The sequence below is a fragment of the Castor canadensis genome, chromosome 1, assembly GCF_047511655.1.
Source record: "Castor canadensis chromosome 1, mCasCan1.hap1v2, whole genome shotgun sequence".
In the NCBI taxonomy this organism is placed as follows: Eukaryota; Metazoa; Chordata; class Mammalia; order Rodentia; family Castoridae; genus Castor; species Castor canadensis.
Genome location: NC_133386.1, coordinates 141,329,740 through 141,357,078, shown reverse-complemented (window position 1 = coordinate 141,357,078; position 27,339 = coordinate 141,329,740). Strand labels below are relative to the sequence as shown.

At 36.3% G+C, this 27,339-nt stretch overlaps 1 protein-coding gene across 1 annotated transcript; it reads left to right on the top strand.

The window, feature by feature from the left end:
* Positions 1-11,915: 11,915 nt before the first annotated feature.
* Positions 11,916-12,853, top strand: LOC109702447 (olfactory receptor 52E4-like). Its single transcript, XM_074066822.1, is given in 2 exon segments — positions 11,916-12,351; positions 12,354-12,853. Coding segments are annotated over 2 exon segments (936 nt in total).
* Positions 12,854-27,339: the final 14,486 nt, after the last annotated feature.

Here is a 27,339-nt window from a genome sequence, read left to right as displayed (position 1 = left end):
AATCTTGGAAAATGTGACAGAGACACTTTTGTTGACTTACTTTTGAAGCTTTAAACTGTAGACCAAGATAGATGAGGCATACTTTGTCTTGAAGTTGCCTATGAGGGATGCTTTGTTCAGATGAAGTCAACATCTGTTGTCTTGTGCCACTCTGATTACTTTCTTATTGTCAAGCAGTAGATCATAACCAAAATCAGTTTATTTGGTTGTGAACAATGTTACCTTTCTTCTAGACGCACTCTCTTCTCATGCAGAAAAATTTTAAGTCTCTCTTGTCCTCATGATTATACAGGCAAACACACACACACACACACACACCATGAAAAACTGAAAAGATGTTATCATACTTTCTGATAAGTAGGAAGCTTAGTAATTGCTACTAAGAAAGATTTTCTATGTTCTTAGCATTGTTCTGAGCACTTATTTATATTGATTATTTCATTAGTTTGTTATCATACTTAATTGGATGAGCAGTTTCTTCACCAGGATTTTCTAAACAACCACATAAACTAATTATCCACAATACAGTGGTGTAGAATAAGAGAGTTGATTACATAAAGATTGTATTACTAAGATCAGATCCATTTCAGAAAGTAGGTTCAGACGTCTGTGTGTTTCATTCTAGAGTACCGGCTATAGGAGAAATAGCTGAATTATGTTGTTCAAATGAAAAAATCATAGGAAGGAAAAAGTCAAGCCAAGTCCTGCAATCAGACTTATATAGTGGTTCTGTTTTCACCATATCTGCTAAAACTACATTGCTGAGGAGAATCAGTATTGTTATTGTTATGTTGTTACATTGTGCATATTACCTAAAATTATCTGCAGATTTGGTGCAATTCCAGTTTTCATAGGTGCTGAAAAATATTGTAAAAGTCACATGTAAACACAAAAAATCCCCAGTAGCCAAAACAATCTAGAAAAACATCAAGGCATGATACTCCCTGATGCCACACTACATTTCAAAGCTGTAGTAGTTTAGAAAGTATAGTACTGGTATAAAAATAGACAAAATGGCATAAAAACAGACAAAATAGAAATCCCAGAAACATTCAACTAAATTTTGACAGGAATATCCAAAAAAAAAATCCAAAAACCAAAAGGGAGAATAGCAGTCTTTAAAATAAATAGTGTTGGAAAAATTGGATATCCACACACAAAATAATGAAATTGGACTCCTGCTAAGACAGGAGTTACTCACAAAAATTAATTTGATGCATAACGAAGACATAATGTAAGTCCCGAAACCATGAAATTTCTAGAAGAAAACATGGGTATAAACTTCTCTCATTCAATACTATTGAATTCTCTATTTTCCTAGAGGCACTTGAGTTTGAACTCAAGGTTTTTTGTTTGCAGGACAAGTACCACTTGATCCATGACTCCAGCCCTTTTTGCTCTGGGTATTTTGGAGATAGGATCGCACTTTTTGCTGAGGCTGGCTTGACCTGAGATCTTCCTATTTTAAGCCTCCTACAGTTGCTCTTATGACAGACATACAATACCACACCCATCTTTTATACACTAAGATGGGGTCTCACAAACTGTTTGGTTGTGACTGGTCTGGAATCATGACACTTCCAGCCTCAGTCTCCATGTGGCTTGGGATGAAAGAAGCATGCCACTACACACAGCTATTGGTTGAGATGAGGTCACACTAACTTTTTGCTTGGGCTGATTTTCAACACTATCCCCTAACCTTATCTGTCACCCAGGCATGGGCCACCATGGCCCAGCAATGCTTGAATTATTAACCAGAGCAATTGGGCAGAAAAAGAAATAAAAAGATACCAAATACGAAAGGAAAATGTCAAATTATTCCTATTTGCACATGATATGATTCAATACCTAAAAGGCAATAAAGACTCCACCAAAAACTCATAGACTCAATAAACTCTTTCAGTGAAATAGAAAGAAGTAGAAACAGTAAACAGCTTTTCTATACATCAGCAATGAACATGCTGATAAAGAAATCAGGAAAACAATTCCATTCACAATAGCCTCAAAAAATACCTGAGAATATACCTAACTGGGGAGTGAAAGACCTCTACAAAACACTGAAGAAAGAAGTTGAAGACAATTTGGAAGATAGAAAGATCTTGTACTTTCATGGATCAGCAGAATTAATATTGTGAAAATGGCCATGTTACCAAATAGTTACCTACATTTTTTTTTGTTTTTACTTATTTTTTATTGTTGTGCTGGGGGTATATTGTGCCATTTACAAAAGACCTTACAATATATCAAATATATCATACTTGAATCCACCCTTTCCATCATTTTCCTTTATCCCCCTTCTCCCCATCCCTGGAATAGTTTCAACTGGTTTCATTTTTCCATTTACGTATGGAGTACAGTTTAGACATCTGTGTTTTTATAAAACTTCCTACACGCACCTGAGGGACATGCCTTATGCTAGGATGAGTCTAACTTTTTTTTTGTCGTTATTCATATGTGCATACAAGGCTTGGGTCATTTCTCCTCCCTGCCCCCACCCCCTCCCTTACCACCCACTCTGCCCCCTCCCTCTCCCCCCCCACCCCCTCAATTCCCAGCAGAAACTATTTTGCCCTTATTTCTAATTTTGTTGTAGAGAGAGTATAAGCAATAATAGAAAGGAACAAGGGTTTTTGCTGGTTGAGATAAGGATAGCTATACAGGGAGTTGACTCACATTAATTTCCTGTGCGTGGGTGTTACCTTCTAGGTTAATTCTTTTTGATCTAACCTTTTCTCTAGTTCCTGGTCCCCTTTTCCTATTGGCCTCAGTTGCTTTTAAGGTATCTGCTTTAGTTTCTCTGCGTTAAGGGCAACAAATGCTAGCTAATTTTTTTTGGTGTCTTACCTATCCTTACCCCTCCCTTGTGTGCTCTCGCTTTTATCATGTGCTCAAAGTCCAATCCCATTGTTGTGTTTGCCCTTGATCTAATGTCCACATATGAGGGAGAACATACGATTTAATAGTTACCTACAGAGTCAATGTAATCCCCATCAAAATTCCAATGACATTCCTTACAGAAATAGAAAACATAATCTTAAAATAGGCACAAAAGACCCTAAATAGCCACCTGTACCACATGATAAAAAGCGTACAACTTAGAGTAATGCTGTAAAAACATTATTATAAGGATAGAAAGAATTATTATCTGGATAGAAACAATTTATAAAAGAATAATAAGAACAAAAGGAAGCTTCATAGAAAGCATTATCAGCTTGGTGAAAAAAAGAATTAAAATAACTAAAATTGTATCTGAAAATATATATATGAATTATTTGCTCATATTTATAAAATTTGTACCTATTCTGTGGAACCTAAAATATACAAAGATTGTCATAGTATTACTCTGCATGACAAGAATGATTATGTATATTATTATAAAGAGTGAATGAGAACTCCAATTCTACCATCATGTCAAACAAATAACACAGACTAAGAAAGACAAATACCACATGGTCTCTCTCAAATATGGAAGCTTGACCTAAAAAATTAAAAAAAGAATGACATGAATATAAAATGAGGGACTATTTTGGGTTGGCAACCAGCAGAACAGGAGGGTGAAGGAGGGGATGAATATGACCAAAGTACTTCTTATGCTTGTATGAAAATAGAATAATGAAACCACACAAATAGTGCATAATTAAGGTACTCTAATGGATACATTTTCCCAGTTGTTTATAGGATATCAATTCTAAGAGCTACATATGAAGACAGCTATTGAACTATTAGGGAAGTTAATGGCAAATGGAGACTAGATTTTACCTTGCTGGACTGGGAATTTATAAATAAGCACAGGATGATACTATAACAATCCATGTGATAGAATTAGATGAATCACTATGTTTAGCTTTATATTGAGGATGATGATAATGATGATGAAGATGATAATGGTAGATTCATAATAGATAAATACAGATAATTATTTATATAAAGATAGGTTAGTATAAATATTTTTGGCTTTTGCAGTTGAGAGGGTCTTGAAGCAATGACACACAGGTAGAAATGAGAACACACAGCACCCAGAACTTTTTTTCTAATATAATTGTCAAATAAAAGGAAGCAGTGATACTTAGAGACATCTCTAATTCTAAGATTTGGGAGGCAGTAAACAAGATAAACTTCTTATATTATCAGAAAGTAAGGCAGCAAGTCACCAGAATAGAAGCACACAGACACAGAGGGATGTTGGGTAAACACAGGAGCCAACTGGAAGATTTTTCAATGGCTCAAGTTGAATGTTTTGACAAAATAAAATAGTATTGGATTATAATCCTAGGTACAAAATCAATGTTCATGAGTCCAAATTGATTTAAGTAAATGATTATATAAGTAAATGAGGGAATACACAACTCTTTCTTGAAGAAAAATGCCAGGTAATTTGTCAACCTACACATAACCTCCTGTTGGTTAATTATTTATTGGCTACTTCCGAATAATTAGAACTTACATACAACGAATGAGCATGGAAATGGGAGAAAGACAATGTCCTCACCAGCACTACCTTAGCTCAGTGATCCATTTCAAAATCAACAGTGATAATTTATCTCAGATTAATCTCGGTGTAAGAACATGTCACTAGCCTGACTAGCACCCTTGAACCTGTGGAAACAAGAGCAGTTGGAGGAAAATCCTAAAGTGACATAACCGATAAATGCTCTATGGGATCCCCTGAGAGAAAAAGTATATTAGGTGAAAAAAAGTAAGGAAATCTGCATAATATATGAATTTTAGTTAGCAATAGCATTTAAATATTAATTCATTAATTTAAACAAATAACCCTACTAATACAAAATGTTAATGATAAGCCAGGTACAGTAGCTCAAGTCTATTATCCTAATTACTTGGGAGGTAGAGATTGGGAGGATTGTGGATCAAGGCCAGTCATCTCAAAATGGCTGGGCCCAAAGGAACACACCTGTTATACCAGCTACATGGGGAAGCATTAGTGAGAGAATCAGAGTCCAGGTCATCCAGGGCATAAAATGAGGCCCTATCTCAAAAATAACCAAAGCAGGGCTGGCAGTGTAACATTAATATTATGTATTAATATTAATATTGTTTTAGGATAAGTAGCATTTATTTTCAGTACTTGGGATTGAATTCAAAACCTTACACTATGCACTCTATCACCTGAGCCATCTCCCATTCCTTTGCTTTTAGTTTTTTTCTTCATTTTTAGATAAGGGTCTTGGTTAACTTTGCCTGGCATGACCTTGAATTGCAGTCCTCCTGTATATGCCTCCCAACTAGCTGGGATTACCAGCATGAACCACCATGCCTGGCCCAGTAAGTAGCATTTTAAATTGATTATAAAAACTGCCTCTCAGCTTAGTAAAAAAAAATTAGAATATATTAAAATAACTTCTCAGTCCCTGAACAACTCACCAGGACGCCCAGGATGCTTTCTCAGGGGACACACCAGCTTTTCATAAAGTGTTTCACCTGAGAGGCTCATAAACAGGGATCCAGGCAGGAAGCCCAGCCTGATATTGTGAGACGAGGCAGTCATTACCTTCATTATTTAAGGTCATATTTTATATGTATGTGGGGTCTCCCACAAAAAGACTCAGGATGAGGGGGAGCAGCCCAGCGCAGTGGACACTGAGGAGAGTTTCTGGAAGTCACATCAGGTAGTACTAGTTACAGATATAAAGCAGATGAATGTGACAGGCTCCCACCATAGAGGGGGGGTACCCAGAAGATTCATGGAGCACTGTCCCTGCAAAGATGGGCCTGGGTGAACACCAGTGCCCAGAATCATGGGTTTTACTAGGCAGATCAATATGTAGTCAACAGTGATCCTTTGGAAATAGTTGGAAGGCTTTGGGAATGACCTTTGCACTCTAAGCAGCAAGACTTGAATGCCAATGTTATTCTACATGTGTACTAATCTGTGTTCGTGAATCAGAGTCCATAAAGATGACAGTGGTTTTCATAGTTTGAGTGACATAAAGGAAATTTGGATTAGAGCCCTATTTTGTTCCGATGGAATTCGGTGCATTTTTCATAGTTTGAGTTATAAAAAGGCAATTTGAGTTAGAATCCTATTTTCCTCAGATGGAGTTCATTCTAATGCAATTTGAGTCATTTGTAAATTTGCCTCAGGAAGAAAATCTTTCCTGACTGGGTGTCAGTGAAGGAAATGTTTTACCAATTGTTCCCTAACTAAATATGTATGGTATACTTAGAACATTATGAAAATGCTTTGAAACGTAGGCTCCAAATCTAATTGGATGAGGGACTTTATTTTAAATTTAGACTGAATGATGAGGACTCAGTTCACATGGTTCCTTCTAGAATAATGAATTTGCCATCTCTACTATTAGTACAATGTGCTTTATTTACAAGGCAGATAGTAACATCAAAAACTATACCCATGGGTTATAATAATGACAAATTTTTCTTTCTAGCACTAATAAACACCCAGTGTCAAGACATTTTATTAAGTACCTCATATGCAATATCCTTTCTTACTATCAGTGCAATGTGATATGGCTGATGTCTATTCTGTTCATTCTGTTCTATCAACTTCCACTGATAAATAAAACTAAGCTTAGGGAATAGTTTATATAATGTTATTAGTAACTGGAAGAGTGAATACATAAATCCAGGTTTCCTTGGGCCTAAAGGGAGTAGCCATGAACAACAAGTGAACTGATACCCAATCATCTACAGTAGAGAAGTGTGTTTTATTTTTATTATTTTTTTAATGTAACCAAGTACTTTATTGTACAAATGTTGCAACAGAAGAGAAAGAAGGAGGAGGAGAAGACAAAGAAAAGAGGAGGAGGAAGAAAAGGAAGAGAAATTGATCTTTTCAATAATTTAATGTAACTACAGATGGATAATTAAAGCTGCCATACAAGTGTCTCAAAAAGTGGGTACAAACTTCTGGGTACCATTTGGCCATAGCATTTTATCACTGCACAGCAGAATGGGCTGATTACCTTTAACAGAATAAAGCAACCACAAAGACAGTAATTTCATAACATAATAATATACATGACTTTCCTACACAATAACTTTGGAATTTATTTCAAAAAAAATTTAAAAAGTCAGACACTATCAGTTTGATGGAATGTGACAACTATTTACTGAATTCCTCCTGTGGGTAAGGCACTATACCTACTTCAAAGCTAAATGGGAGGAAATCTCAATCATACAGCATCATATCCACTGCCACTTAACAAGACACTTATGATTTCTGTGGATTAGAAACTCAAACACTCCCTGCTGATTTACTGATATTGGAAGACAAAACTATCAAGCTACGAATCGTATTAGTTTGCAATGATTAATAGTTCAAATTTAGCCTGTATAATTTATAGCAAAATTGAATAATAAACTCTTGCTTCATACTAACTTTGATCAAGGAGTAAAAACATAACAAGAGTCCCAATCTTCTCAACAGAAAATAGGATACAATTTTAATGCAAAATCATTGATGTTTTGTATAAAGGCTATGAAACTAGAAAAAATGTATTCAAATAATCCTTGAGAAAATTTTTCAAAACAGTTATCAGAAACATTTCTTTTTGATGTATCAGCTGAACTTAATGTGTCAGATAACAAAAAATCTGCAATTTCATGCATGAAGTTTAAGTCAATACAGAATAAAGAATTAAAGTAACATCCACATCTACAGTTTGGGGCCTATTTTCCTAGCTCTGCATTGACTAGGTTTTGTGATCTTGGGCAAGTCACTTAACATTTTCCCATGTGTAAAAATTGAGATAATAGTAATAATACTCATGTCATATGGTTATTTTAATGAGTAAATGAATTAATACACAGAAAGTCCTCAGAACAATGCCAGATTCAGAGTATAAATTATAAAAGCATTTGCCATTATTATAAAAACAATTGTCAGTAGAAAAACCTCAAGACATTACTGTGTGTTTTATGTATTATATTAACATAAAAATAAAGCTATGTAATTATTAATAGCATTTCTAAATATATAGTATTTAATTATGTTATAGAATCAATAACTCCAAGATAATTCAAACTGGACTTCACCAAATACTGAACATGACTTTGCATCTTCTATACCAGCCTCGAGGGGGAGAACAAGGTTTCATTCCCTGACACCCTTACCGCCACCCCTTCTTGCAAAATTTAGTCATGGTCAATGATTACTAACAAACTGCAAGTTCAAGAATGTTAACAGAACTACATTTTATGGGCGAAGCTTTCCAAGGAGAGAGATAACAGATGCACATCACATGGTCTCTTCTTTCTCCTCCTGAACCCAGCAGTCAAGGTGGACCTTGATGATGCTGCTGCGCCTGGGGGTCGCCCGTGCAGCCTCCAGGAGGCCGGCCTCGCTGTCTGCTGGAGCCCCTGAGGCGCCCGACAGCTCGACCCCGCTGCAATGGTCCCTCATCCGGCCCCCAGAGGCGACCGCTCCGAAGTCCCCGGAGGCGTCCGGGCTCGCTCGAGGGTCGTCTTCGCCCCCGGCAGCATCGAGCGGCGCCAGACCCTCCCTGCTGGCCGCGCCCTCGGCCATGGTCCCGCAGGTTTCGGGATGCCCGGGGGCAGGCGGCACGCCCCGCAGCACAGTCCAGCCGCTGGGCACGGGAGCGCTCAGACACCGGGAGGCAGCCCAGCCAGACTTCGTGTCACCGCCTGGCGGCGGCGGCAGCTGTACCGGCCGCAACTTTCTGGAGCGGAGACATCGCTCGGGCAGAGACGTCCTCTGGCTTTGGTCCAGGAGGTCAGCAGTCCGGCGAGGGACGGCGGCGGGGCTGGAGGCGGGGAGAAGATGTGAGCGAGAGGCAGGAGGGGCGAAAAGGCGCGGGAGGTACCCGAAAAGGGATGCAAACGGCCGCTCTGCGCCAGACAAAAAGCACCAGGCGCCCGGCCAGGCGGCCTCCGGGGGGCCTGGGCCCACGCGGCCCGAGACAGACCGAGCCGGCGACTGCGGGCGGCGCACCCGCCACCTGCCCGCCCGCGGACCGCGGCGCAGAGGCCCAGGAAGTGCCGAGAAGTGTGTTTTAATATGGCCATAGTACATGAGTGAATCAGACACTGAGCAGACATCAGCTAACAAGACCAGTCTATTAAGATTATTATATTACATTTATTATATCACACCACATCACATTGTTATTTCATATCACATCATATCATATTACATTATATTATATTTGAAACCATGTAAATCATTAGACCTTTAAATACACCCCTACCCACACAACTTTTGGGAAAGGCACTGGGATGGGCCAGGTGCAGGGTAGAAGCTGTTTCATCTGCTGCACCCCATCTACCAATAGATAATGAATGACAGGAGTACTGTGGTATGTTCTGGTTCTATATCTATTGAGGGTCAATAAAATATTAATTACGTATGCTTAAGCATTCTTTAAACTTTAGATACAGGATGTCATTATTGCTATTTATGTCAAATATGTGCTATTCTAAAATTAGTGTTGCTATTATGAAAATACTGAAATGATAACTGTCCCCTCATGATGGCAGAAGCACAGATACAAAGAATAATGCTCAGAGAGTACAAATAAGAAAGAAAATATCAGGAATTAAAGGTAAGTACCATCAAAACAGAAATCATTACAGAATATTAAATCTTATCATGGGTTATTTATTTTATTCTTTTTTAGTGTCACTGAAATGTAGTGATCTTATTTTAATTCTTTTGGTCTCTTTATTGAGTGACATAAATTATTCTATTCAAATAAAATTTTCAATCTCTAAAATAAGCTCCAAAATTCAATACTGTGTTAAATGGAATAGTATTGTACTTTAGATTACAGACATTAATGCTGACATTTATTTGGATTAAAATATTTTTATCACTTTATTATGAAGAATTTGAAACATCTACAAATGAAATAGAGAAACTATTCTCACCATCCAATTTCAGCAACCATAAACCTTCTGCTTTTTTCTCCAGGTTTGAATTTGAATTTTTAAGATAAAATTTACATATGCTTAAGTGCAAAATTTGTATCTGTACATTTTCAATAAATTTATAGACCTATATATTCTATACCACTATAAAGAATACAATGTTTTCAGTACCTTAAAGCATCCATTTGTACTCCTTCGACTCATTCTGATTCCTCTCAACTCCTAGCAATAACTTACCTGGTACTTGAACACAGAATTTCATTTCATGTTCTAGAACTTCATATAACCAGAATAACTAGTAAGTGTTGTTTTGTCACTGGTAAAAACATTAATTCGTGATAATGCTTTTAGGGTCATTTTTACTTTTCATTAAAAGTCATCAATCCATCTTTACTCCATTATGTAAACAGGATTGATTTGTTTGTTCACTTCTTGATATTTGTGTTTCCACTCTGGGGGAAACCATGAAAAAATCTGGTATAAATATACTTTCACAAGTCTTTACGTGCACATACACTTTCAATTGTCTTGAGTAAGCACTTTGGTGCTCAACTGTGTGGAAGGATGAGTATCGTACATTAATAAGCTCATAAAAAGCCACTACTTTTCCAAAAAATTTTCTTGTTTCATTTCACACTGTCTGTAGGAGAACCCGTTGCTCCACAACCTCACCAAAAGTTGGAATTGTTATGCCTTCTAGTTTTAGCATTCCTGCTGACTGTGCAGTAATATGCCATTGCATGTTAAGTACGCAATTCCTGATGTCTAACAATTTGAGCATTTTAATGCATATTAGTACATAGTGTCAGCTTAAGTCTATTTCTTTTTCCCATTGCTTTCATATTCTTCAGTTGTAAGTATATTTTTATGTTTTTAGCATAATTTTTTATCGCTTTTTATTTTTGTTGTACTGGGGCACATGGTGACATTTCCAAAAGGTCTTACAATATATCATAGTTGAATTCTGCCCTCCCTATTTTTCCTTTATCTTCCCTTTCCCCATTCCTGATATCACTTTTCCATTTATATACATGTGTACCTAATATTCCCACTATATTCATCGTCCTACACCCTTTTCTTAAATCCTCCCCACTCTTACTGGTGCCAGCTCTTCAGACAGGACCTGTTTTGCCTTCCTGTCACCATTTTTGTAAAATAAATATTTTTGTTTGTTTAAGATAGCTATACGGGGTGTTTCATTATGTCATTTCATTGTCAGAAATTATGATTGTGAATATTTCTGCCCCATATGTACCTTCTCAATTCACTTTCTTTCTTTTTTTTTTTTGTAGTACTGGGTTTTGAACCCAGGACCTACAGTTGAACAACTGTACCAGCCTTTTTTTTGTGGTGGGTTTTTCTAAGATAGGATCTCATGAACTATTTGCCTGGACTGGCTTTGAATCACAATCCTCCTGATCTCTAGCTAGGATTGCAGGTATAATCCTTTATTCATCAAACAAAGTACAAATCCAGTCTCATTAAGTGATAGATATGAACATTGTATAGATAACGCAAATAAAGAAAGAAGTCACACCTGGAGAACAGCTACTATGAGTGCCTAATGGGCTCTTACATGTATATCTTCTTGACCATCACCTCCAAATTCCTTTATTTCTAATTCCTTAACTATTTCTCAAAACATTTTGGGAGAGTTTTCTCTTAAGTAACTGAGCAAAATCTGTAACCAAGGAAACTTGAAAATGTGTAAAAGTCTGGTTACTGGAAAAAATTTCAGTTGATAGTAGTTTAAGTAGATGAGTGTTTTATAAATGAATGAGCTAAAGAAGATCATGAATCATTATAACATATACCTACCAGAGAAGGTGGTTTCTAACTTCCATAATCCTCATACAATTTTAAGTGGGATAGTGAATAATTTCAATATCTTTGATAGTTAATTCCCCAATTATTTATTTGTATTATTCTTTTAAGTTTATTTCTCATACTACTATATACAGCAACATTCAACCACCATATATCATTCTTATGTCTCTCCAGAAATATCGAAGAAGTCAATAAAGTATCTTTCAAGAGCCCTTGGAAGGATGACCTCTGTCAATGACACTGCTTCATATCCCTCTGCCTTCCTTTTGCTGGGCATCCCAGGTCTGGAAGCTTTCCATGTATGGATTGCCTTTCCTTTCTTTGTTGTTTATCTGATAGCACTTGGGGGGAATTTTGCAATCCTGTGTGTGATTAAGATGGAGCAGAGCCTTCATCAGCCCATGTTCTAATTTCTTGCTCTTCTTTCTTTTATTGATCTAGGTCTCTCCACTTCTACCATTCCCAAGATGCTGGGTATCTTCTGGTTCAACCTTAGGGAGATAAGCTTTGAAGGCTGCCTCATTCAAATGTTCTTTATACACACCTACACTGGTATGGAGTCTGTTGTGCTCTTGGCCATGGCAATTGACCGCTTTGTTGCCATCTGTTACCCATTAAAATACACCACTATCCTCACAAACAAGGTGGTAGTCATCATGGCTCTGTTGTAGTGTGGAGACCAGTCCTCCTTGTCATTCCCTTCTGCCCTCTTCTCAAAAGACTGCCCTTCTGTGGACACTACATTATCCCTCATACCTACTGTGAACACATGGGAATTGCTCGTCTGGCCTGTGCCAGCATAAGGATCAACATCTTCTATGGCTTATTTACCATCGCTGTCCTGATCTTTGACTTAATTCTCATTGCATTCTCTTACGTTCAGATCCTACAAGCTGTTTTCCGCCTTCCTTCCATGGATGCCAGACTCAAAGCACTTAGCACATGTGGTTCACACGTTTGTGTCATATTGGCCTTTTACTCACCAGCATTTTTCTCTTTCATGACTCACCGGTTTGGTAGAAATATCCCTCGCTACATTCACATCCTTCTGGCCAATCTGTATGTGGTTGTTCCTCCTTGTTTAAATCCAGTCATTTATGGAGTCAGGACAAAACAAATTAGGGAGGTAATTGTGAGAATATTTGTAAAGAAAAAGTAACTCAAATGTATTTGAAAGTTAATAAATTCTTTGAGGCAATTCTTCACTTTGTATCTTTCTCAGAGTGCCCAAAATTGACACTAGGAAAGGGCCACTTAGACATTACTTTGGTCATTATTAGCAGCTCCCATACTCACATTCAGTGTTTCCCTTGGGTAATCTACTTATTTCAATAGATTATATATGTTCTTCTCAGTGAGAGTGATAGAAGATGAAGTGTATTTGGTCCAAGTAAAAGATGTAGCAAGATTACTGAATGTGTGCGACAATGATGTTTACCATGTCACTAGTAAAAATAATGCATAGGTTTGAAAAAAAGGGAAGATTTCCATGTCATACATTTCTTCAGGCTTTGACCCATGAATTAATTTTTCTAACTCTGTCTTGCAACTATCTGCCTGCCAGTGTTACTATCATTTAAGTGATATTCCTTAATTTCAAAGTTATTGCAGTCTGCATACTATTCATCTTTCATCTTAGTCTCTACAGTCAAACTCATTATCTGTTGCCAGCTCTACAATGGTACTGAAACCAAAGAAAGACATTCTATGAAAGCAAAATTGGATATTAAATTCATTCATGAGCTTAGCTATAAAATAATTAACAAATTTCCTGCAAATGTAAGGCAATTATTGCATTTTTAAAAATCAATACATTTTGCCAAAATAATGAGAAAAAGTCTCATAAGATCATGTCAATAAATATGAGAAAAACATAACACAATTTCATTATCAATCCCTGCCAAAATTTCAAAAAACTGAGAGACAGGAGAAATACCTCAAACACGGAATCAACATAAATAAAAAACTAATAGTTTTTTGCACATTTATTGTATTTACAAAGTTTGTAACCATAGTCCAAATATAATTTTAGAATATTTTTATCACATTATACATAAATAAAAAACTGATACCTTTCTTTACATTTATTTTACTTACAGAGTTTTGTAACAGTCATCCAAATTCAATTTCAGAAAATGTTTATCACACCAATGAATTGATTATTGACTTTGTTCTTTTTTGTTTCATTCCCAACTTCTTCATATTAATGCCTGAGATTGACTTTCTAATAAACTACCTTTTCCACACACTTGAATCTAAATCCAAGGCTATTATTTCTAGTTCATACTGAACTTTTAAAATATTTCATGATATCTGGCTAAAAGAAGAAACCTTCTATGTAGGCATAAAAATTTCAAATTTTTTAGAACTCTATAGTTTCGCAAAAATTGTTGGTCACAGTAAACACTTTATTTTTTACAATATAGTTATTGCACCCTTCTATATCTTTATAAGATATTTCTTCCTACACATCATAAAATGAGAAACTGGACTATTCATTACTAATTAGTATCAGAAGTGTACATGATTTCTGGTATAGAGTCTTGTCTTCTTTTTCAGTAGGCTTTCTGTGAGAGATGCCAAGCTAACTCCTTTTTATTGGAATGTAAGTTTTAATATTTCATTTTCCCATATTTTAATTGTTAATTTTCCTTAATGCTGATATGGATTTTCATTAGGACTCATTTCACTTCGTTGATAAAAAGAAAACAGAAGTGATTTACAGTATGGCATATCCTGAAATTGAAGAAAAGTATTCAGTAAAAGACTGAATGAAAATGTGTGTTTGTGTATGTATGTGTGTGTGTGTGTGAGATAGATAGAGAGAAAGAAAGAGAAAGAGAGAGAGAGAAGGAGAAGGAAACAGAGAGGGAGAGAGAGAGAGAAGGAGAGGGAGACAGAGAGGGAGAGAGGGAGAGAGAGAGAGAAAGTTTTCATCCTAAAATTATTCTAGGCTGCAACTTGCCATTTTTGGAACAAGTCCTTACCAAAGAGTCAGTAAAAAGAAATGGAACTAAGAATTAAATATTAAAATTAAACATTCCTTAGAGTATCAGTCTGACAACAGAAAGCAAGTGTAACTTCACAATGTACCTGCTTGTGTCTCAGATGCACCGTTGAGCATGGTGACTTCTTCATAGTTCATATCTTTTTGCCATGCAAAAGAAGTTTCTATTTTAGTAACACCAGTTCAGACTCATGTAATGTCAGTGGTAAAAACAATTAATAGCTTTTTCTATAGAGGCAGACTTTTGGAGATCATTAAGTGGACTTTAATCATGGCTTATAAGTAGAAAGAAGACAAAATTCCCAAAGACAAAGAAATTTGAGGGCAGTTCTGGTGCATCCTTTGATCTGAGAAAATGTGTCAATTATCTCTTGCTTAAATGAGAGCACTTTTTTTTTTCATTTTTCTTTTATTATTCATATGTGCATACAAGGCTTGGTTCATTTCTCCCCCCTGCCCCCACCCCCTCCCTTACCACCCACTCCGCCCCCTCCCGCTCCCCCCCCCAATACCCAGCAGAAACTATTTTGCCCTTATCTCTAATTTTGTTGTAGAGAGAGTATAAACAATAATAGGAAGGAACAAGGGTTTTTGCTGGTTGAGATAAGGATAGCTATACAGGGCATTGACTCACATTGATTTCCTGTGCGTGGGTGTTACCTTCTAGGTTAATTCTTTTTGATCTAACCTTTCCTCTAGTACCTGTTCCCCTTTTCCTATTGGCCTCAGTTGCTTTAAGGTATCTGCTTTAGTTTCTCTGCATTAAGGGCAACAAATGCTAGCTAGTTTTTTAGGTGTCTTACCTATCCTCACCCCTCCCTTGTGTGCTCTCGCTTTCATCACGTGCTCATAGTCCAATCCCCTTGTTGTGTTTGCCCTTGATCTAATGTCCACATATGAGGGAGAACATACGATTTTTGGTTTTTTGAGCCAGGCTAACCTCACTCAGAATGATGTTCTCCAATTCCATCCATTTACCAGCAAATGATAACATTTCGTTCTTCTTCATGGCTGCATAAAATTCCATTGTGTATAGATAACACATTTTCTTAATCCATTCGTCAGTGCTGGGGCATCTTGGCTGTTTCCATAACTTGGCTATTGTGAATAGTGCCGCAATAAACATGGATGTGCAGGTGCCTCTGGAGTAACAGTCTTTGGGGTATATCCCCAAGAGTGGTATTGCTGGATCAAATGGTAGATCGATGTCTAGCTTTTTAAGTAGCCTCCAAATTTTTTTCCAGAGTGGTTGTACTAGTCTACATTCCCACCAACAGTGTAAGAGGGTTCCTTTTTCCCCGCATCCTCGCCAACACCTGTTGTTGGTGGTGTTGCTGATGATGGCTATTCTAACAGGGGTGAGGTGGAATCTTAGTGTGGTTTTAATTTGCATTTCCTTTATTGCTAGAGATGGTGAGCATTTTTTCATGTGTTTTCTGGCCATTTGAATTTCTTCTTTTGAGAAAGTTCTGTTTAGTTCACATGCCCGTTTCTTTATTGGTTCATTAGTTTTGGGAGAATTTAGTTTTTTAAGTTCCCTGTATATTCTGGTTATCAGTCCTTTGTCTGATGTATAATTGGCAAATATTTTCTCCCACTCTGTGGGTGTTCTCTTCAGTTTAGAGACCATTTCTTTTGATGAACAGAAGCTTTTTAGTTTTATGAGGTCCCTAAATGAGAGCACTTTTAAATTTACTTTCTTTCTACATTTCCCTGTTAAAATTCATATATCAACCAACTTTCGACTGATGTTTTCAAACTGTAATCACACATCTGACTACATCAACTCTCTGCTAAAACCAATAATTTCTCAATGATTATCTATTGTATAAAAAATAATATTTATTACCATAAGATCCTGCTAACCATTCCTAGGCATATATCCAAAGAAGTAAGCTGCATACCCATGTTTACAGTGGCGATATTCATAGTAGCCACACTACTGAATCAGTGTCTATCAACTGATGAGTGGATAGAAAAAATATGGTATGTATGCACCATGGAATATTATACATCCATAAAGATGAATGAAATTATGACATTTGTAGGAAAATGAATGGAACTGGGGATCACCATTTTAAGTAAAAAAAAAAAAAAAAAAAAAGCCAGACTGAGAACTGTTGCATGTTCTTTACGTATACAGAATATAGACCTAAAAAACAAAATGATGTGAGTGTAAGTTGAAGGAGCTGTTGAGTGTGAACAAGTAGGTGGGAGGGTGAAAGAAAAGGGTAATGTGGGTTTGAATTTGATCTAAGTACTCATACACGTGCATGAAAGTAGAATAATAAAAAAGAGTGAAGTTGAAACTACATATGTGTGTGTAGAAACAAAGTTTCATTCTGACACCAACCTGCTACTCTGAGTACATCTCCCACAATATTCCAAATCACATTTCAACTGTAATATCATTTAAATTGTTATATATCTCAACAGTTTATATGACTCCCTCCTTTGCTAATGTCATTCTTCTGATTGAATTTTTTATTATAATTTTCATTCAGTTTACCCCAACTCACATTTTAGGACTGAAATTAAATAAAATCCTAGAAAAGACACACTTATTTTTCATAAAAATCAATAAAATGCCAAACTGCCTACAGTGAAGAAAGAAATCAGAGAGTGACCTATAATGGGCATAAGAGCACTTTCTGGGGTACTGAAAATTTTCAGTATCTTATTTTGGGTAATGGTTACCCAATGATAACGTACCAGGGAGGAGGGCCAAAAAAAAAAAAAAAACCAATTCTGTGTTCTGATAATGTAGCAGGGGGGAGGGGATGGCACAGCAGGGAGACAAAACTTAAAATGTGAAATGTGAGGAAGGTCAGGTAACACTGGGAGTGAAGTAGCCAACAGAGTTATATGCCACCACATATGGATTAAACCTTGCTTTTTGATTCTGTAACCTGCTTATAAGGTGAGACCCCTTTGTTCTTGGGGCTCAGCCTTTGGATATGAATCCACTGAGCCACTGCCTGCACACTAATAAATATTGCTTCATGAAAAGCTTTGGTGTCCTGTGTCTGTTCAAGATTCCCATAACATTTATGGGGACTCATCTGGCACTTGGAAGATACAGTGTTTTCACCTCCTTGTCACTGGAACTTGTCCTCCCTGGCTAGTTGGGAGAGTGTCCCACCAAGCACCAGCAGACCTGTTCATCCAATAGAGGGACTTTCTCTCTCAGTGCACTGGAGAGCAAGTCTTGGTTGCACAAAGGATTCCAGAGAAGGCTTAGGAACCAGCTGGGAGCCCTGCCTGTCAGACTGGTAAGAACCAGGGTTAAAATAATAGACCTGCCTTTGGGAGGCAGAGGGGGAGCCTGATCATCTCCCAGTGACCCCCAAGTAACCCTGTCTAAGGTGAAACCCGGTCTCTCAGGTTCAGGGAGTTCAGGGCAAAGTGTGTGAGACACCTCTGTGAATTAGGGGGTTTTGAGCTTTTCCCAGGAAATAGCCACAACCGAGGTTAAGGGATGGGTAACAAAACTTCAGTTCCAAAGAGTGAAACTCACAAGAGGACAGATGCATCATTCTACCAGATATACCTCTGGGTATAATTTGAAAGGGTTTTTTTGAGAGTGCACTCTAATTGTGTGTGGTGTGTGTGTGTGTGTGTCGGTGTGTGTGTGTGTGTGTGTCTGTGTGTCTGTGTGTGAATTTTGTTTAAAGCATTGGGCAAAACTGAATTTGTAATTTTAAGGTTGTTTTCTGTCTGCTTTTTCTTTTTCATACAAATATAAGGCTCTGAGTTAAAAGGTTTTATGAGTTATTTTCAACAAGTAACAAATGTATATATATATAAGGTATTAAAGATCTGTTTTTTAAACAAAATGTTAAGAAAATACTTTCAAATAAAAAACATAATAAATACAAGATTCCCCAGGGGATACAAAATAGGTTGTCATAAAGGTACAAAATAAGTTATCATAAAAAGATGAAGCTTATAAATGCTTATGTAAGTGATTGAGTTAACAAAAATCCAGTTACATTAAAGGTTTTATGAGGTCAAAATTTAATGTACTGATGTTAAACTAAAACTTAATTCTCTAAGCTCATAACAACAAGACTATCTTTAAAATATTATATTGTTGTTAATAACATTTGTAAAAAAACAGTCTTAAAAATGGTTTTTGTTTTGTCAAGATAACTGTCAGGAATTTTTGGTGCTACAAGTTAATGCACAAATTTATCAAGACAAGAGTTTATAAAACACAAAGAGAAAAGACACAGCTGAACACAGGGAGTGTTGCTGCACTGAAATGAGGGTTGAGACAGATTTACTTATGTAAAAAAAACAAAAAAAAATACAAAGCCAAAGTACACCCTCCAGACAGAATAAAAAAAAAAAAACTCAAAAAGGAACACTGCATTGGAGGTCAAGACCTCCAGTTTTATTAGAGTTAACAGAGTGCAGATGTTAGTCCTACTCCTTCCACATGTCAGGTGGAGGGAGTTTTTCGCCTGGGATGGCCAGATTGGACCTGTTATTTGGGGGAGGGAGGCCCCATTGACTACAAGTTGGTGAGATCCTTCTGTATGTCATGAGCCATGTGTTATTGTCAGCAATCTGGGATGTGATCCCTTATCAACATTTGAACCATGATTCTTGGCCATTAAGTTTCCTAACTCCACATTTAATCCCCATAAATATTTACCTGTGGTCTCTGGTGATTTTTGTTGGGGTTTTGACTACTAAGATAACTGAGTCATGTTCATTTAAGAGTTGGTTTATGTAAAATTTTCTAGATGACCTCATGGTTAAAGTACTGTTGTCTTGGAGGATTCTAATGCAGTCAGAATGCTATATGTGTCTGTGACTAGGCTATTTGGCGTCACTGACACTGGCCCCCCCAACTGATGAGAAAATCTATTTTTACTTCAAAAACAACAACTAAACTAATATGCATATATAACCTCTATAGAGCTGTGATGCTTTTGCTTCTTCCTGTATAATAAATGTATTTATGTTTTTCAAGTATATGAAGCCTAAAATACAAAATTTAAATAAAGATGATAATAAAAAGTTAATGGTACTGATGTACTGGTGTTACTTGCTAAATTGTCCATCAAAATTTTAATCATGGCTCTTGTAAGTTTTTGTCATTACAGTTCTGATCCTTCTGGGACATTTACAATCAAGTTCATAAAAAATGACTCTAATAAGTGGTTATGTTTCAACCAGGTTAGTTTTTTAGACATCTGCTTTTGTTGGATTTTGTTTTGTATTGTCCTGTCTAAAAGTCCACTGCTTAAGAGCCACTCCTTCTAAGCATCTTTGTTGCTTAAATTTGGCCAGAAGGGTCTAGTTTGCACTGACTCCCACCTGATCTGCTCATTACCTCCCCCACTCAACGTGGAACCAAAACCAACCAAACAAACAAAATCCAGGAAAAAAGAAATCCCCACAATGAAGGGAAAAAATGACCAATCAAAAAGATCTTCAGTTGGCAGCCAAACCACCCTGAGTACACTGGATCTTGTCTGGTCTCAGAAGCTAAGCAGGATCAGTCCTGGTTAGTACTGGATGGGAAAAAGATTTTCAGAGGAGACTTCTCAGAGACAAGCAGTTTAGAGACAGGGGGAATGCTGTCAAAGTTCAAATAGAGTCACTCATGCCAGACCTCTCAAAAATAACCAAGGCTGAGAGCATTGAGGAAATGGTTCTTATACATGTGTGGCTCTCTGACATTAAAGCCCTTCCAGACACTAACTCATATTTTTAAACATGATCTTCTACTTAGAGACAAAATGTCTAGTTTCACTGGCTCTTTGATACAAAGGACATTAAACATGTCCTTTGATACTTAAAGATGATGGTTTTAACTTTTTTAAACAGAGCAATTTCTTAGACATATATACTGATAGTATATTGTTGCCATGGTAATACTCAGAAAAAAAAACAAAAAAAGGATACTGTCCAGGTAAAAGAATGAAACGTCCAACCATTAAAACCCCATTGGAGGGGCCCTTTTGTTCTTGTCTTGTCTATCCCTACTACAGTTAAAGTGGCAAAAATAGCTCCTCAGATCTCCCATAGCCAAGTAAAACCAGCCTCTTCCAAATAGGAGTTTGTCCCTGATTCAGCCTCACCATCCAAGATCATCCTCCAAAACGCCTGCTCCCTTCCTCAGAAAGACACTGCTTCCTAAGAGACAACAGGACCACAAACAGTGGGATGACGGCCCTGCTCTAGTCACTTTGAAAGCTGACTAGTCTACACACGGAGGAATCTCAGACATGGGATGCACCCCTGCTCTCCCTACACACTTGGACTCTTAACCTTTTGGGTTAGCCCTTGCAAGGTCTCCCCCATGTACTAAATGTTATAAGAGAGCCATTGTTGGGATCTCCATACAGCCATACTTTGTATCATACACCCACCAACAGGTCAGATGTTACATCAGCTCATATGCTCCCAAGTTTGCAAGGTTGCTAGTAAGCGATATTGGAAATTCCAGAGTAAAAAAACCAATACAAGCTACATTTGTCATGAAAAGTGGGGTGACAGATCTTGTCTTGGGAACTCGTTTGCTGTTACCCTGCCTATTTCCCCTGGTATTGCAGTAGACCAGACCATTATAAAGGCCACTTTAGAGAGAAAAACTGCTGCCCATGTAATGATGCTATAAAAAATACAAACCCCTAAATCAAGATGATACTCTTTGACCTAAGGTGGGTCTGAGTATCAAAAGGGGGAACAATGTAGCAGAGAGGAGGGCCAAAACAAGAGGGAAACAAAAAAGTCTGTGTTCTGATAATGTAACAGGAGGAAGGAGATGGCATGGCCAGGAGATAAAACTTAAAAATCTAAAACATGAAGAAGGTCACATAGCACTGGGAGTGAAGTAGCCAATAGAGTTACATGCCACCATATATAGGTTAAACCTTGCTTTTTGATTCTGTAACCTGCTTATAAGATGAGCCCCTTTGTTCTCGAGGCACAGCCTTTGGATGTGAACTGCTGAGCTGCTGTCAGCACGCTAATAAATACTGCTTCCTGAAAAGCTTTGGTATCCTGTGTCTGTGTTTGAGATTCCTGTAACAGTAACACATGTGAAATCTCACTAAATTTAATACTTAAGACCTTATTGTTCATAAGGTTGTTTTCATTGCAGTGCTACTATGCCAAGAGCTATTGTAAAAATTATTGTACAAATATTGTGGGATTACATGCGTGTTTCTCTTCAGTAAATACCAAATAGTGAAATTACTTGGACATAGTATAGCAATTTTTTTATGGAAGCTTTCAGAAGACTCAAAAACCTAAAACCATTTTAATATGATCAGTCAGAAAACAACATAAATTATTATCCCAAAAATTGAGCTATCCACCAAGTACAATGAGAAAACTCTTTTAAATATTTTTGGGCAAAATAGAGATAATATTATATCATTGATGATACTTAAATTATGCATGTAGAATAAATGAGAGTGGGGAACTCACTTCAAGAAATTGAAGAAGATTGATGACACTTGGCCATGAAGAATTTAGAATACCATCAAATAGTAATATAAAATGAAGATGACCACTGAAATTACCTGAAAACATTTTCTTCTATTCTTTACAAATCAAGTCAGTTTGTATATATAATGAAACTGGACAAATAATTATGAGGTTAGACAGACCAGAATACTGAGAGGCTGAGCGTAGACCAATCAGGGATGATCTCATACAAGAATGGAGCCTGTCAGGCAGTTGAGACACATTCAGGGAAAAATGGTAAGTGATATCTTTGTGAGATCTTTGTGTAGTAGATGAATTTTGGTCATTATGAGTCTACTAGAGGAAGAAAGTTAGTTAGCATTATATTGCAACAGTGAATTAATAGTATTCTGTGGCAAATGAGTGAATTACTAAAAATATAAACTTAAAAGAACAACCTACATATAAAACATTCTCAATTCCTGGGAGAAAAAACACATAATGGATAATATTCTCTGAAACTTATTAGCTGGGGATTTGCAGCAAAACAGTAGAGAAACTATGCATAAAATAGCATTGAAGTTATGTGAAACTTTCATCAAAAGACAAAGGAGACAATCATGAATTAATTGATATCGCAATTAATAGAAGAAATCTGGAATATCTTGTCCCTGAAAAACTTTTTAAAATTTCACTCAAAAGTAAAATTAAGAGATGGAGGTATAGCCCAGTGGGAGAGCACTTGCCTAGCAAATATAAGGCCCAACACCACAAACCAAGCAAACAAACAAAAACTAATCCAAAAATTATTACAAAATTTGGCCACAGCAGGCTATAGAAGCAATATTCACTAAGTAGTTTTAGTAATAAAAATAGCACTAGTGAATTCGTAAGAATAGCTCCTAATCTAATTCAGTTAGAGGTCTTGCCAGATGGTAGAAAAGATATTTACTCTTCATTTCTGTCCTAAGAAAATTCTATCTCTTAAATTTACTTGATCTCACTCCTAAAAAGCACAGCATCACCTTGTTCTGATTGTGACCCAAAACCAGATATTTCATAGTTCTTAGTCCTGTGTTCTGGGGCTGAGACCAGCTTGCTCCTGGTAAAAAAAAAAAAAAAAAACCTGGGTACATGAGGATAATGAAACTCTAGGGGCATCAGAAGGATAATGATGCCCTAGGATCAGTCCAAGCTATAAGGAAAATACAATGACTCTTCCATCAGTATTCTTTATGTGCTGAAAATTTATTTGGAAACAAGTTGATATAAACAGCCTATTCACATTGAAGAGCAGTCCACAGCTCTCTCAGGTAAGTTTCTCCTTCTAAAGATTTGAATGGAAAAAAGGTAATAGAATGGGGATTTTTGTGCCCAAGCCTTCTGGATTCTAGCCAATTGGATTCCATTTAAATGTAATGTTCCCTGATATTTTGAAAATGAAAAAGGATACTGTAAAGACAACCTACTGTTTGTGCCTGTGGAAGAGTGACAAGTATTGGAGTACTGTAGGAATTAGGAAATTACAGGAGAATTATTATTATAGACTTAGTATCTGATCCATTTGCCTTGCAACTCAGCCTTCACACTTTCAGAGAAAAAAAATCCCTGCTTCCTGTTATCTTCTTGCCTGTTTTGGAGAGTATCAATCACACATTTTTTTTCCTTTATTCTACGTAGTCAATAGGATGATATAACCTTTTACATATTAGCAACTAGATTATTTTTAAAAGCTCAGGATCACAGAACTCATACACTGTTGTCTCTTTGTAGAGACTGGGTTGAGAGAATTCAGATGAATGCACCTCCCCCACTTAATTCCTACATCCTCACAAACCAGGAAAAAGGGGTATTACAATTTTTTTCTTAAGCAAGTTGACCATTTTTAATGAAAGAAAATCTGCAAACTAGTTAGGGTGTCACCTCTTATTGCCATCCTAACCCTTTGATGACTACTTGAAAGAAATGCTGATGGTGTAGGAAACCTCTTAGACTTTAGAACTTTCCTTCTCTCATGGAGTTTCCCTAACTTCTATCATCAGTAAGCTTTCACTTCTCTTTGGTTTCTTTAGTTCCTGATACTCCACAGACAGTTTTGACTTTGAGAAATATAAGTCTTTTCATAAGCTATCATATATTGTGTATCTGAGTTGTTTCATACACTAATTTGTTACATAGTTGTGTCATAAACACTGTGGTAAGGGAGAACATTGTCTTAATTTGTAACTGCAGGTAAGTCACTAAAGCAAGATCATAAATGGTAAGTTTAGGGGTCAAACACAAGTATCCAGGTCCTCATTCTGATTTTCAAGACTTTGAAAGTAATCTAATAGGCACTACCATCATATGTGCTGGGGTAAGGGCAATGTCTACTTGTGCTTTCCAGCCACTAAGCAATTTTTGGACGAGTAAAAAAATACTGATAGTTTTAGCATATAAGATCTCTTTTTGTTTCAGCTTGTATGATTTCTAGAAATTCACTTTCATAAGTATTAGAAACAGTGTACATCTATTTCATCATTTCTTTTATTCTGAACCTTCATATACCATGATAGCACCAAAAGAAATTGTTTTTCAAACCAGTATTTATAGTTTTACCCTAAATTCATGACTCTTGAACATGCTCCATTCATCAGTATTATTGCGGGATACCCAGCAAAGAGATCTCATTGTCTCTCCGTTTTTTTATATAAGAATTAGTGCACCAAAGTTATTTTTTATTCCTATAAATTTACTTCACATGAAAATGAACATCTACCTAATATTTTTCACAAAAATATTATTCAGAGAATGAGACAGAGATTTTTGACTGCTACTCATAAAGGGCTCCCTTGCCAAGAAGTGTTGATGTGACCAGGTCAGAGGAAATCTCTATGGGACAGATTAGGATCAGCGTTGAGGTCTGGAGTGATTGGAGAAAAAATTGAAATTGATATAATCTCACAAAATTAAAAACACTGTGACTAAAGGGAGGGAAAATGTTTTAACCAATTAGAATGAAAACCTTTTTTTTAATTTATCCTATTTTTTTTTATCCATTTGGATCCCCCTAGAAAGGAACATGGGCATTATATTCAAGAGACCTTCAAAACAATTTAAAATTATTAAAAAGAAAAACTAGGGCATCAATTATGCAAAGTGGGATACACAACCTTAACCCAAGCAGAGTCTACTGAGCTATTGATCCTTCACTTTGAGGAGCACGCACACACACACACACACACACACACACACACACATGCATGTCTAAACTAGACAGTTTTGCTTTTGATTACATACTATCCTATTTTATTTTATTTTTATTTTTTCATCACTATAGTTTTTAATGAAGAAACTAGTTTTAAATTTTAAAGGAAAAAATGAGAATGGACAGCAAAATCTTAGCAGCAAAGTGGTTAAACAAACTGAAAATATTAATGGGCAAACATTAAAATAGCAAAGCTTATATGTTGCAAATAAATACAATACAGAAACAGAGTTGCATTATAATGATTAGTGCTTAATAGAATAAATTATCAATTTTGTTCTTCCCAGAAGTATGTACACTATGCATTTCCACAGTATTTTCCCATATAGCCAGCAAGTTGTTTTCTTCAGTTCTTTACACTTTGCTCAAACCTGAATTATAAACTCAGCACTTGGAATATGGATATATATCCACAGGGAAAACCACTATTTTCTTTTTTCCAATAAAAGGGAATTTTGAAAGTTAACTGCCTTCTAGGAAATCAAGTTTAGCTGAAAACTTCAGAATGAATCCATTGGGTGCAGCAGCACTCAAATATCTGAATAGACAAAGTAAGACTGAAACTGCTGTTACCCTGTCCTGTTATGGATCTAGTTCACTCAATTGATTTTTTAGTACAAAACTAAAATGAACTCTTCTTCATACCATCTATAGTGATCAATGTATTTTTCTTCTTTTCAATGTGACATAATATTTCAAGATGACCTATTTACACAATGTCAGTTCAAGCTGTCATATAAATATAAATATTTTATTTAAAAAGTATTTTAGAGACAAATAGTGTTATACACATGGTTCAGTTTGATTTGGAACAAACAAAGAAAGCTAACACAAGCTTACGTGTGACACATAAAATGAATGACACCTAAATGACATTTAAAAACCTGCATAGAAGAGATTCAAATGATAGTGTGATTTTAATTTCTATCACTTCTGAAACTTTAAGCCCTTAAAAAAAATAAAAGTCATACTTTCCAACTTTGTCCCTCTAAGGGAATATTCTTAAAGAAACTTAACTTGGTTAGAGTTTTAATGTAGCTATTAAAGACAAAGAGAGAGAGAGAGAGAGAGAGAGAGAGAGAGAGAGAGAGAGAGACCTTGAACAGTTTGCTGGAACATGCAACCTTCCCAATTGTAAATTACACAATCCCTGATACAAATGGTCTGCAAAAAAATAAATCTCTATTTATAAGATACTTCAGTCACATGCTGGATTAAATTGTTTCCTTGGATAGTTTAGTGTACATTTTAACACAAATTAATTTTGCTTTTGGCCAGTCAAAATAAAATAAAATAGAACTCATCATTGAGAAAACTTATTATTGTCATGTGAATAGTAGCACCTAGGGTTAAGTTGAAGACTGAGTGACCCAGCTGGAAATGTGCTACTTAGAAAATGTCAGAGGGAGAAGACAGGTGGACTCAGCTTCTCTCCAACCATTCAGCTGCCCATTTACCTTGTAAAACATTTGTAAATGCAATATAATTTTTTGAAGGAGAAAACTCTGAAAGAAAACAACTTGCTGGTTGAATAGCACAAAAAAGTAAAAAAAAAAAGTCCTCACCTTTTTCTATGCTTCGACAATCTCTTTATATTAAAAAAAAGTGTTAAGTTCCCATCAGAACATTAGGCAATTACATCTGTGCTGTTTTTAAAAAGTTGTTCACTCAAGATATTTGAATACTTTTAAGGGTTTCAGATCACCAGAATGTACAGATATAACTCAATATAAACTGTAGTCAAAGAGAGATAAGGATGCAAATATCAAATGATTCACATGGAATAAAAATATTATTAGCTAGATGAGTTAAATATTCAAAATATATGGAATATGACAATAGATATATGTGCATCTACTTCAGAACTAGGAAGGGCAAGAAAAGTTTAATATGCAATAATTCATGTCTTACATTTTAAGTTGCTGATTTTTCTTGAATTTGAGACCCCTGTCCCTCTGTATGG